General features: G+C 38.5%; 1 protein-coding gene across 5 annotated transcripts in view; it reads right to left on the reverse strand.

Moving 5' to 3' along the window:
* Nucleotides 1-228: 228 nt before the first annotated feature.
* ALG6 (ALG6 alpha-1,3-glucosyltransferase) overlaps nucleotides 229-12,828 on the reverse strand; it is a 66,705-nt gene continuing 54,105 nt past the window's right edge. For all 5 annotated transcript variants that reach the window (XM_038537294.1, XM_038537292.1, XM_038537293.1 and 2 more), the window contains 3 exons: nucleotides 6,483-6,551; nucleotides 6,155-6,353; nucleotides 229-1,433 (listed from right to left, as the gene is read on the reverse strand). In XM_038537294.1, the coding sequence (XP_038393222.1) occupies nucleotides 1,236-1,433; nucleotides 6,155-6,353; nucleotides 6,483-6,551 (466 nt within the window). In that variant the 3' untranslated portion in view covers nucleotides 229-1,235. The remainder of the gene's footprint in view (nucleotides 1,434-6,154; nucleotides 6,354-6,482; nucleotides 6,552-12,828) is intronic.

A 12,828-nucleotide genomic window follows, 5' to 3' on the forward strand; every position in this document is an offset into this window, starting at 1 on the left:
TCTTTATGCACATTTGCTTTGAGAAAGAATACTTCCTGGTTTTTGCTTCGTCTAAACCTACTTCCTTTATCAGACTTAGAAGCACATACTTTCTTGCAGCCTGTGGCTTTCCACGTCTAGAAACAAATTTTTTTTACGTATATGTGTTCATTGTTTTAAAACAGATCACCGCTTAGTGAATACACCTTGATGTCTTATGAAAGAAATATATTCATTAAAAACATAGGCTGATGTGAAAATAATTTTTATTCTTATCACAGAGACTAAAAGAACACGTTTTCCCCCCACCCTCCCGAGAGAACAGTCTTTACATAAGAAGCTATAACATGAATATGATACATTATTTTTACCAATTGAGTATGATAGTAAAGATGAGCTTCTCCTAATATAGAATGATACATTATTAACGGCCAAGTTAACATGAAACGTGATATGAAGCAATGCTTATGGAAGTGGTAATCTTGAACCACTCAAAAAAGATCAAAAGGATGATATCTTGTATAAAACTATTTAACTCAAAATGATCCTAGAAGTTTAGAACTAGTGATCATGAATAATTTTTTTTAAAAATTACTCCAACTGCTTAAGTTCAGTAAAATTCACTCTTTAATTGCATTCAAGTAAATCAGCATTTTTGGAAACAAAGAAGAACATGGTCTAATCTCTACTTTGTTATAAAAGAAATCAAATTTGAACATGTATAAGACATGTTCAAACTCCAAGCAGTTTAAATTGCCTTCTCACAATAATTGAAAAGATCATGACAAATTTAATCCCTGAGATATAATTTCTAATGAGTGAAAAATACACATTATTTGCATCCTAAAATGTAAGGAAAACTAAATTTAAATACCAAAATTAGTAATTTCCTTTAAAAAGAAGGACTTAATTCACCCAGTAAATTCATTGGATTTGCAAAAAAAAAATTTTTAAGACAACAAATCATAGAGTACATTTCCTAAATATAAACACTGGGATTAAGGGTAAGCATTTAGATAACTGAATAATAATAAAACTACAATATGTTGTGGCCACTCCATAGTTAGAAAATAAAAGCCTCCACTGGGCTTGGGTCCCCATATACATTAACTTTGTACAGACAACAATGACTTTTTATTAATTTTTTCCCTATAGTTTTGTGATTATCAAAATGATAATTTCATTTATATGTAGCCAAAAAAGTTCAAAACAACTTTAAGCACTGTTAATATTTTCACATCTGTTTGGAGATAGAACTAGTTGATTTTCTTCTGGTTTCTTCCATTTTTGAAATCCCACATGATTATAATGTTAAAGTATACCAAGAAGAACAGGAAGTTCAAGCAGGATACAAAACAAATTAATACAGAAAATAAGTCCGGTAATTTCTGAGGAGGTTCCAGTGTGACAGTTATCAGTGTCAGAAGTACCATAGTGATGACTGAGATAAGAAACTACAAGAGAAAAAACATGTATGAGTACATTAAAGATAAATGCCAAACCAACTGAGCTACCCAGGCACCCTACCATATTGGGACAGTTTAGCTCTCGACTGAGCTTTAAGACAAGGATCAGCCACATCTTACCCATTTTACCCCCTGGCAAAGCACATTGGTACACAGACGCTGCTCAAGTAAATGTAGAAAGCAAGCAGTGAGAAACCATAGTGACTTTCATGAAGGAGGTGGCACATAAATGGAACCCTAAAAGATGTCTTAATGGCTATATTATAACAGGATTTAAAGACCTGAAGAGAGTGATGCAGTGCTCATTCCGGATGGAAGCCTAGGAAAGACAGTAACCAAAAAGGCTCACAAATAGGTATAAACAGGCGGCAAATATCCTCCAAAGGGAGAATCCCTGAATCAACCTTACTGAAAAGTGAAAACTTCTGAAGTGAAATCATCAAATATAAAGTTTCAAACTTAAGGGCCACCTAGGTGGCTGAGTCATTTAAGCATCTGACTCTTGGTTTTGGCTTAGGTCATGATCTCAGGGTCATGCCTTGCTTCAGGCTCTACACTCAGCACAGAGTCTGCTTGAGATTCTTTCCCCCTTTTTTTCCCTCCCCCTCTGCTCCTCCCCCCACTCTCTCTCACTTAAATAAATAAAACTTTTTTTTTTTTTTTTAAGTTTCAAACTTAAAAAATATGGGACTGGTTGAAATGTCATGACACTATGTTCCTGAATGTTAAAGAGGCATGCTAAAATTCCTCCTGCTTTAAACAAACTCCAGCTATTACCCCATTTGTCTGCTTCCATTTACAGCAAAGTTTCCCAAAGTAGTTGCTTATAACTTAACTGCATCCACTTCTCTTCCTATTCATTAGTGAATCCACACCAATTAGACTTTGACCTTTTCAGTTGTTTCAATGAAACTGCCCTGGCCGAAGATCAATAGTGACCTCTACTGTATTAAATCTAATGGTTATTTCTTGAATTATTTGATTTCTCAACAGCATCTGAAATAGCACATCACTCCCATCTCCTTGAAACATTTCTTTCACTTGACTTCCATAACACCATATTCTTCTGGTTTCTTCCCACCTCAATAGTTAATCCTTCTCAGACAACTTTCCTGGTTCCTCCTCATGTCCCCCACCTCTATGCATTGTAGTATCCCAAGGCTCAGTAGTTAGTCATCTTCTGTACTCACACCTTTGGTGAGCTCATTTGGTGACATATATTACCTATATGCCAAAGACTGAAATTACTGTCTCCAGCTTAGGCCTCTTTCCCCCTAAACTCCAGACTCATTCAAATGGATATGTAATAAGCATCTAAAACTATGAATAACAGCTATCCTTAATAAGATTAACAGCTGGGCAGCCCTGGTGGCCCAGCGGCTTAGTGCCGCCTTTAGCCCAGGGTGTGATCCTGGAGATCGGGGATTGAGTCCCACGTCGGGCTTCCTGCATGGAGCCTGCTTCTCCCTCTGCCTGTGTCTCTGCCTCTCTCTCTCTCTCTGTCATGAATAAATAAATAAAATTAAAAAAAAAAAATAAGATTAACAGCTGATTTCTTGTCAAAAATACTGAGGCCACAAGGCAGTGGGATGGATGATATTCAAATTGCTGAAAAAGACAAGAATTCTTTTTCAAGCAAAAATACCCTTCAAAAATGAAGGAAAATTAACAGAAGAATAGAAATAAGTTTAACATAAGAAGTGCAAGACCTGTACACTGAAAAATATAGAACACTGTTGAAGAAAAAGAATATTTAAATAAATGGAAATATGTCTATGTTATTAGATTTGGAAAACTAAGTCTTGTTAAAACAGCAATATTTCACAAATAGATATACAGATTCAAAGCAATCTTTATCAAAGTCTTAGCTGGACTTTTACAGAAATTGACAAGGTGATCCTTGTCAAGGAAACACAATCCTTGGAAATCCACAATGTCCTTGGAAATGCAAGGAACATAGAATAGCTAAAACAGTCATGAGAAAGAACAAAGTTGGAGGACTCCCGTTCTGAGTTTCAAGGCTAACTACAAAGCTACGGTGATCAAAACAGTGTAGCACTGTCAAAATGATTGACACATAGATCAGTGGAATAGAACCGAGAGTCCAGAAACCAATCCTTAACACTTAAGATAAGCTGGTTTTCTTTTTTTTTTAATATTTATTTATTTATTATTTATGATAGAGAGGCAGAGACACAGGAGGAGGGAGAAGCCGGCTCCGTGCCAGGAGCCCGACGTGGGACTCGATCCCAGGGCTCCAGGATCGCGCCCTGGGCCAAAGGCAGGCGCTAAACCACTGAGCCACCCAGGGATCCCCATAAGCTAGTTTTCAACAAAGGTACCAACACAATTCATTGGTGCTGGAACAACTGAATAAAGCTGGACTCCTACCTTACACCATATACAAAATTAACTCAAAAGGAATTGACCTAAAGATAAAACTCTTGAAAGAAAAAGGGTAAATCTTCATGACCTTTACACAGTGGCTTCCTATATATGACATCAAAAGCATAAGAGCACCTAGCTGGCTCAGTCAGTAGAACATGCAACTTTTGAACTCGGAGTCATGAGTTCAAATCCCACATTAAGCATTGAGGTTACTTTATTCACTTATGTTTTTAAAGATTTTATTTATTTATTCATGAGAGACACAGAGAGGCAGAGACATAGGCAGAGAGAGAAACAGGCTTCCAGCAGGGAGCCCGATGTGGGACTCAATCCTAAGACCCCAGGATCACGCCCTGAGCCAAAGGCAGACATTCAACCATTGAGCCACCCAGGTATCCCATTGAGGTTACTTTAAAGGAAAAAAAAAAAAGAAAGAAAAGAAAAGCACAAACAACAAAAGAAATAGGTATATTGGACTTCTTAAAAAAAAAAAAAAAAAAAAACTTTCATGCTGCGAACACCACCATTAAGAAAGTGAGGGAAATCTACAGAATAAGAAATATTTCCAAGTCACGTTTCTAGTAAGGGACTTGTATCAAGAATGTATGAAGAACTCAGAAATGGAAAGACAACCTAATTAAAAATGGGCAAAGGATTTGAATAGGCATTTCTCCATAGACAATATACAAATAGCCAATGAACACATAAAAATTTGCCCAAATCATTGGTAACTAGGAAAATACAAATCAAAACCTCAGTGAGATACAATTTCACTCCCACTAGGATGGCTATAATAAAGACAATAACAAAAATGTCAAGAATGTAGATGGGCACCTGGGTGGCTAACTGGCAAGGTATCTGTCTTTGGCTCAGGTCATGATCCCAGAGTCCTGGGATCAAGTCCCATATCAGGCTCCCTGCTCCACGGGGAGCCTGCTTCTTCTCCTTCTCCCTCTCCATCTGCCTCTGCCTCTGCTTTTGTCTATCTATCCCTCATGAGTAAATAAATAAAATCTTAAAAAAAAAATGTAAAGAAACTGGAATCCTCATATGTTGCTGGTGGGAATGTAGAATCATATAGCACTGTGGCAAGCAGTTGTGCAGTTTTGCAAAATGTTAAAGAGAATTACCACTTCTGAGGATATATTCAAGGGAAATGAAAAAAAAAAGTGCTGATAAATTTGTAAACATATCTCCACAGCAGCATTATTCACAGCAGCCAAAAAGTGGGATCGACCTAATACCCATCAACTGATGAACAGATAAACAAAATGTGGTATATCCATTAAAATAGAATATAGTATGGCAATAAAAAAGAGTGAAGTATTGATGCATGTTACAACACAGATGAACCTCAAAAACATGCTGAGTGAAAGTAGTCAGTCACAAAAGACTACTTTGTTTTTTAAAGTAGGCTCCACATCCAGCATGGAGGACAACATGGGGCTCAAACCCACAACACTGAGATCAAGATCTGAGCCCAGATCAAGAGTCAGATGCTCAACTGACTGAGCCACTCAAGCACCCCGACTATATTTTCTATGATTCCATGTTACAGTCTGAATTATGTCCCCACAAAATTCAAGTGTTGTAGCCCCAACCCCCAATGTGACTGCATTTGGAGACAAAAACTTTAGGAAGGTTAAATTGACGTCATAAGGGTGGGGCCCTAGTTTGATAGGATTAGTATCCTTATAAGAAGAGAAAGAGGGCAGCCCAGGTGGCTCAGCGGTTTAGCACTGCCTTCAGCGCAGGGCCTGATCCTGATCCTGGAGACCCGGGACTGAGTCCCACGTCAGGCTCCCTGCAGGCTTCTCCCTCTGCCTGTCTCTCTGCCTCTCTCTCCGTGTCTCTCATGAGTAAATAAATAAAACCTTAAAATTTTTTTAAATTTATTTATTTTTTTTTTTTTAATTTTTATTTATTTATGATAGTCACAGAGAGAGAAAGAGAGAGGCAGAGACACAGGCAGAGGGAGAAGCAGGCTCCATGCACCGGGAGCCCGACGTGGGATTCGATCCCGGGTCTCCAGGATCGCGCCCTGGGCCAAAGGCAGGCGCCAAACCGCTGCGCCACCCAGGGATCCCAATTTTTTAAATTTAAATTAAAAAAAAACTGAACAACTTCTGGCCCCTAGGTGGCTCAGTTGATTAAGCATCCAACTCTTTGTTTTCGGCTCAGGTCATGATCTTAAGGTTATGAGATCAAGCCCCATATTGGGCTTCTCATCAGGGCATCCAACCTGCTTAAGATTCTCTCCCTCTCTGCCTCTCCTCCCACGCAACTCGCCTCTAAAAACAAAACAAAACTGAACAACTTACCAAATATTGTATAATTCTGGGAAGAAATGTAAAACATGGAAGATATTTCCTAAGAGAAATGGAAAAGGATTTCAAGTGCAGTTCTTCTTCAGAAGTCTTTTCAAATATTGAAAAGGAAATTGCACAAGCTATAAAAAATGCCATTGTTGTCACAACTGAGGGCATTAGGAGTTCATCCTTCAGAAGAAGAGGTAGCATACTGTAAGGGAAAACAGAAAAAACATCAAAAGAGACTTGCTAATTCAAACCATAATCACTGTATAAAAATTTTTAAATAAGCCTATGAGAATTATACTGAAAATACTATATGAATATTGGTTTGACTCACCTAAATGTTGACACAAGTAAAAACCAAGTAGACATAAAAGGAATTTCACTCAAAACTAAGCAGACTGGTCTAAAATGATAAAGAAAGAGTATTTTAATCTTAGAGAACAGAATTTCAATTGAAATTACATATGAAAAATATAAACGCATTTTATCTGTCTAATCTTTAGGGTAGCTAAACAAGCAAAGAAAAAACAGCCAGTAAGGTCTCCATATGGATCACTGATTAATTTTTTAAATTCAATCCAAACTAAGTCTAAACATAAACAAGGTATGAACTCCTCCTAATAACTGAAAAACTGCTTCTTCCAATATTCCATTAATGTATTTTTTTTTCTGTCATACAAACAGCTTACAGAACAGATCAGATAAACAAATTCAGATATTCAGAGAAAGAGCTTTTTCATGTTTCACCCTACTTGGGAAATAAATTAATTCCCAGGATAGTGGTTTCAAACTTCTTTTATGATCCTTCATGTTACATATTACTAATCTAAGTTAAAAACTAAAGTTATAACAGATAGGATCGTCCTCTGCCACTGAAGTGAAAACAACAGAGACAAAGAAGACTTATAAGAGGAAATAAGTTGATAATGGTATAAGAGGAAAAAACAAGTAGGAAGCAGCTACGTGAAAAGAGCAATAATACAGGAAGAGGAAGCATAATGCCAATAAATGGAATGACTGGCTTTATGACTGAGTATAGGGTCATGGGTCCCAACTCTGTGACCTCCATACTAGCACCCCTAATCTCATTCCATTCTGGATTCTACTGTGGCAATGCTCGGGAAAAGGGGGACTTGAATCCTAGTCCCATCTGTGCCTCTTACTTTATGGTCTTGAACAAATGATTAACCATTTTTCTCAGGTGTAAATGGAAATCGTAATAATAATACCTTATATTGTTACATAATTGAAAGCACTCTTTTGCAAGTATTATCTAATTTAATAAGTAACTTTTTAAACCTTTTAAAATAAGGAGACCCAAAATAGTAACAACAACAATAATAGAAACAAGTATTCAACAACTGCCCATCATTACTAAAGGTTTGAACATTCTCCTTTCTTAGGATGACTTTTCCCCATGTCAGCTAGCATATGAAATGTAAAACCTGGGATTACAAACTGAATGAAAACTACTGCAGTAAAAGAAAATACTAGAGGACTTTCAATTTCACTACTTGATTCATTTTAAATCAGAATTTATGTTAAACACAAGCACATAGTAGGTGCTCAATAAACATTATTTTCTCTTTCTAGGTCTTTTTTTTTTTAAGATTTTATTTATTTATTCATGAGAGACACACAGAGAGGCAGAGACACAGGCAGAGGGAGAAACAGGCTCCATGCAGGGAGCCTGATTCAGGACTCAATCCAGGGATTCCAGGATCACGCCCTGGGCTGAAGGCAGACACTCAACCACTGAGCCACCCAGGCGTCTCTCTTTCTGGGTCTTAACTCTTTCTCATTTATTCTTTCAATATTAATTTACTGAATACGAGCATTTATTGAAAACTTATGTACAACTGCTCTGAAAGAAATACAAAGAGGAATATAACTCAGCCCTTGACCTCAATTCAAGGTACTTAATATTTATACTCAAGCAGCAAAATCCCCTGCATCCTCAACCTCTAACTCTTTCCCTTCACCATCCTGTTGAAAATGAATCCTGGATCCCTTCCCCTAAGGAAAATGCTACCCCTCAGCCCTCTCAACAGGTTTTGTTTCCACAGCCTTGAAAACAGCTTGACGTAGCAGGAGATAACCTCTTTGTGCTTTATCACCTCTTCCACACCAGTTCTCCCTCTCTCCACCCTAACAATCTCCAGGTTTTAATCTCATGTCCTCCAGCTTCATCCCTCTCAATCCTCTCTTTGTTATCATCTACCATCCCCAAGAGTCACTTTCAACTCCGTACTCACTGTCACTTTCTACAACCCTACTCATCTTTATTCCTGGCAATTTTTACATGTAGATGATCTTCCAACACCCTGACTTCTCATTTACTAGAACTCCTGTCTTCTAGTGATCTCACTTTCATTCCTACATCTTTGGGTTATACTTGGGATTGCAACCCCTCCATAATCACAATTTAGCAACTGCATCCTGACCTCTATCTCCTACCTTTTCAGCACTCCGGAACTCCAGAAATCTTTTGATCCCATCAAGACCATCTATCCATTATTCCTACTACCTTTTTCACTTTGCCTCACTCCTTTGGTGTCTTTTCCCCTTCTCAGCCAGCTTAAATTCTAAGGTCAACCATTAAAATCACTCCCATGCATTCACTCCCAAGCCCTGAGCAAGCCTGTTACCCTCACTAGACAAAACCGCAAACCTGGAAAGACCTCTCCACCTGTACTTATTCCAACCATACTGAGCAACTGCTCTTGAAGAAAACATTTACCCACACTGTTTCACTTTGAAGATGTATTTATTTATTTTGAGAGAGAATGGGGAGGAAGGGCACAGGGAGAGGGAGAAAGTCTCAAGCAGATTCCCTGCTGAGTGCAGAGGAGCTCAACAACCAGCTCATTTCAACCCTGAGATCAAAACCTGAGCCAAAACAGAGTCAGGCACTTACTTAACCAATTGAGCCACCTAGGCACCCCTGCTTTCACTTTAAATACATGATGATGATATTCAGGGGTCTAACAACTACTGTATATTCTCTTAATCTGTTCACATTGTAACTCCTTAGAATAATCCACACCTCATAATCTCATAATCCCAACAGTTCCAACCTACTCTTGCCTAATGACCTTGCCTTCCACTGCATTAAAAAAATTGAAGCAATTAAAAGAACTTTCACAGATGCCACCATCACATCTACTCTATTCCCAGCATCTTTACCAATATACCCTGTTCCTTTATATTAAAATGAACTTCTCCTGCATCTTTCCAAAGCCAGCCCTTCCAATTTGTGCTGTAACTCCTATCCTATTTCCCTTTCCAAGGGGCAATTGCCCCAACTCTTAACCTCCCTCCTGTATGATCATTGTTCACTCTTTATTGACCATTCCCACACCATTATTTCTCCTATCTTAAAGCAAACCTCAGTTGACTTTTTTTTAAGATTTTATTTATTTATTCACGAGTGACACAGAGAGAGAGGCAGAGACATAGGTAGAGAGAGAAGCAGGCTCCATGGAAGAAGCCCGATGTGGGACTCAATCTGGGGACTCCAGGATCATACCCTGAGCTGAAAGGCAAACACTTAACCGCTTATCCACCCAGGCATCCCTGACTACTTTATCAATTATTGCTCTCCCCTTTTCAGCAAAGCTCACCTGAAGAACTGTCTACCTATCTCACACCATATACAAAAGTTACTCAAAATGGATTAAAGACCTAAATATAAGAGCTAAATCCATAAACTTCTTAGAAATAACATGAGAGTAAGTCTGTATTACCCTGGCTTTGGCAATGGTTTGTTAGATACGACACCAAAAGCTCAAGCAACAAAACAAATAATAGATAAACTGAACTTCATCAAAATTAACTTTTGACAGTTATTAAAATCTTAAAAAATGCTCAACATCACTAGTTATCAGGGAAATGCAAATCAAAACCACAATGATGGGCAGCCCGGGTGGCTCAGCGGTTTAGCACTGCCTTCAGCCCAGGGCCTGATCCTGGAGACCCGGGATCGAGTCCCACATCAGGTTCCCCGCATGGAGCCTGCTTCTCCCTCTCCCTCTGCCTGTGTCTCTGCCTCTCTCTCCTCTCTGTGTATTCTCATGAATAAATAAATAAAATCTTTAAAAAAAAAACACACACACACATACACACACACAAAAACCACAATGAAATACCAATTCATACCCAAGGATGGGGGGGGAAAAAAAAGGAAAAATAACAAGTGCTGGCAAGGATGTAGAAAAACTGGAAAAGTCATCTATTACATTACTTGTGGAAATGCAAAATGGTATAGCTACTGTGGAAAAGTTAGATGATTCCTCAATCAGTTAAATAAAGAATTACTATATAACCCAGGAATCTCACTCCTGGGGATAGACTCAAAGAGTACTGAAAACAAATGTTCAAACAAAAACCTATGCAGGAATATTCATACTGGCACTAGAAACCCAAATATTCATCAAATGATGCATGGAGGGCAGCCCCGGTGGCGCAGCGGTTTAGTGCCGCCTGCAGCCCAGGGTGTGATCCTGGAGACCCGGGATCGAGTCTCACATCAGGCTTCCTGTATGGAGCTTGCTTCTCCCTCTGCCTGTGTCTCTGCCTCTCTCTCTCTCCCTCCTCTGTGTGTGTGTGTCTCTATGAATAAAAAAAAATTTCAAATGATGCATGGATGAACAAAATGTAGCATCTCCACACAATGCATGGGCATGCATGAGGATGAACCTTGGAAATACTATTTTACATGAAAGAGGTCAGACACAAAAAGCCAAATATTGTAGGATTCCAATTACATGAAGTACCCAAAATAGGCAAATCCATAGAGAAAGTAATTAAGTGGTTACAAGAACTGAAGGATAGGGAGTGACTGCGTAAAGGGTACAATTTCCTTTGGGGTGATAAAGATGTTCTGGAAGTAGACAGTGGTCAGGGTTGCAAAGCATTGTGAATACTGGTGTATTTTGGGGATCCCTGGGTGGCGCAGCGGTTTGGTGCCTGCCTTTGGCCCAGGGCGCGATCCTGGAGACCCAGGATCGAATCCCACGTCGGGCTCCCGGTGCATGGAGCCTGCTTCTCCCTCTGCCTGTGTCTCTGCCTCTCTCTCTCTCTCTGTGTGACTATCATAAATAAAAAATAAAAATAAATAAATAAATAAATAAATAAACTGGTGTATTTTGCCACAATTAAAAAAAATGATCTAGACCTATTAAAAGAAAAATTAAAAGAAAATGACCTAGACCTATTTTCAATTTTTCTCTTCTCATTAGTTCTCAAATCCACCCTAATCAGGCTTTCCCCTGCATCACTCCATCAACATTATCCTTGTCAGAGTCACTAGTGACTCCCATTTTGCTAAGGCAAATGGTCTATTCTCAGACCTCATCTTATTTGAGTGGTGGCATCCAATACAATTGATCACCTCATTTTCTTTTCTTCCCTCAGCTTTATTGAGATATAATTGACATATAAAATTATATAAGTTTAATGTATACGACACAATGACTTGATAGAAGCACAATGATTTGATATAGGTATATATAGGTATATAATAATGATTATTGCAATAAGGTTAGTAGCACATCCGTCAATTCAGTTACCTTTCATGTGTGAGCGTGCACAGTGAGAATTTTTAAGATCTATTCTCTAAGCAACTTCCGAGTATATAATACCTGTTAAATATTATGTACAGCCATCATGCTGTACATTGGATCCCCAGAGCCTATTCATCTTAAAACTGTAAGTCTGTATCCTTTGACCACCTTGGCCCATTTTCCTCCCTTCTCCCCTGCCCAGCAACAACCAATCTACTTTGTTTCTAGGAGTTTCTATGATTTAGATTCTTTATTTATTTGAGGTCACACAGTATTTATCTTTCGCTGTTTGACTTATTTCACTTAGTATAATGCCCTCATGGTTCATCTACATTGCTGCAAATGGCAAGATTTCCTTCTTTTTTATGACTACTATTCCAGAGTGTGTGAGAGAGTGTGCGCAGTGTAGTGTTTATCCATTCATCTGTTGATGGGCATTTAGGTGGTTTCCATGCCTTGACTATGGCAAATAATGAACATGGGGATGCAGATACCTCTTTAGGATCATGATTTCATTCCCTTCAAATATATACCCACATGTGGGATGGCTGATTATATGGCAGTTCTATTTTATTTTTGGAGGAACTTCTATAGTGCTTTCCATAGCTACTATACCAATTTACATTCCCAGCAAGAGTGTACAAGTGTTCCCGTTTCTCCTCATACTTACCAGTACTTGTTATCTCTTGTCTTTTTAATAAGAGCCATTTGATAAGAGCCATTCTGACTGATAGGAAGTAATATTTCATGGTGGTTTTAAAGATTTTTTTTAAAAAATTCATACGGAACAGAGAGAGGCAGACATAGACAGAGGGAGAAGTAGGCTCCCTGCAGAGACTCCGATGCAGGACTTGGTCCTAAGACCCCAGGATCGCAACCTGAGCCAAAGGCAGACGCTCAACCACTGAGCCACCCAGGTGTCACTCACTGTGGTTTTGATTTGCATTTTCCGGATGATTAGTGATGTTGAGCACCTTTTCATGTACCTGTTGTATAGCTTCTTTCAGAAAATATCTATTAAGGTCCTTTGCCCATTTTTTTTTTATTGAGTTGTATGAATTCCTTATATATGTGGGATATTAACTCCTTATCAGGTATATGGTTTACAAATATTTT

Source organism: Canis lupus, chromosome 5 (assembly GCF_011100685.1).
Source record: "Canis lupus familiaris isolate Mischka breed German Shepherd chromosome 5, alternate assembly UU_Cfam_GSD_1.0, whole genome shotgun sequence".
Lineage (NCBI taxonomy): Eukaryota > Metazoa > Chordata > Mammalia > Carnivora > Canidae > Canis > Canis lupus.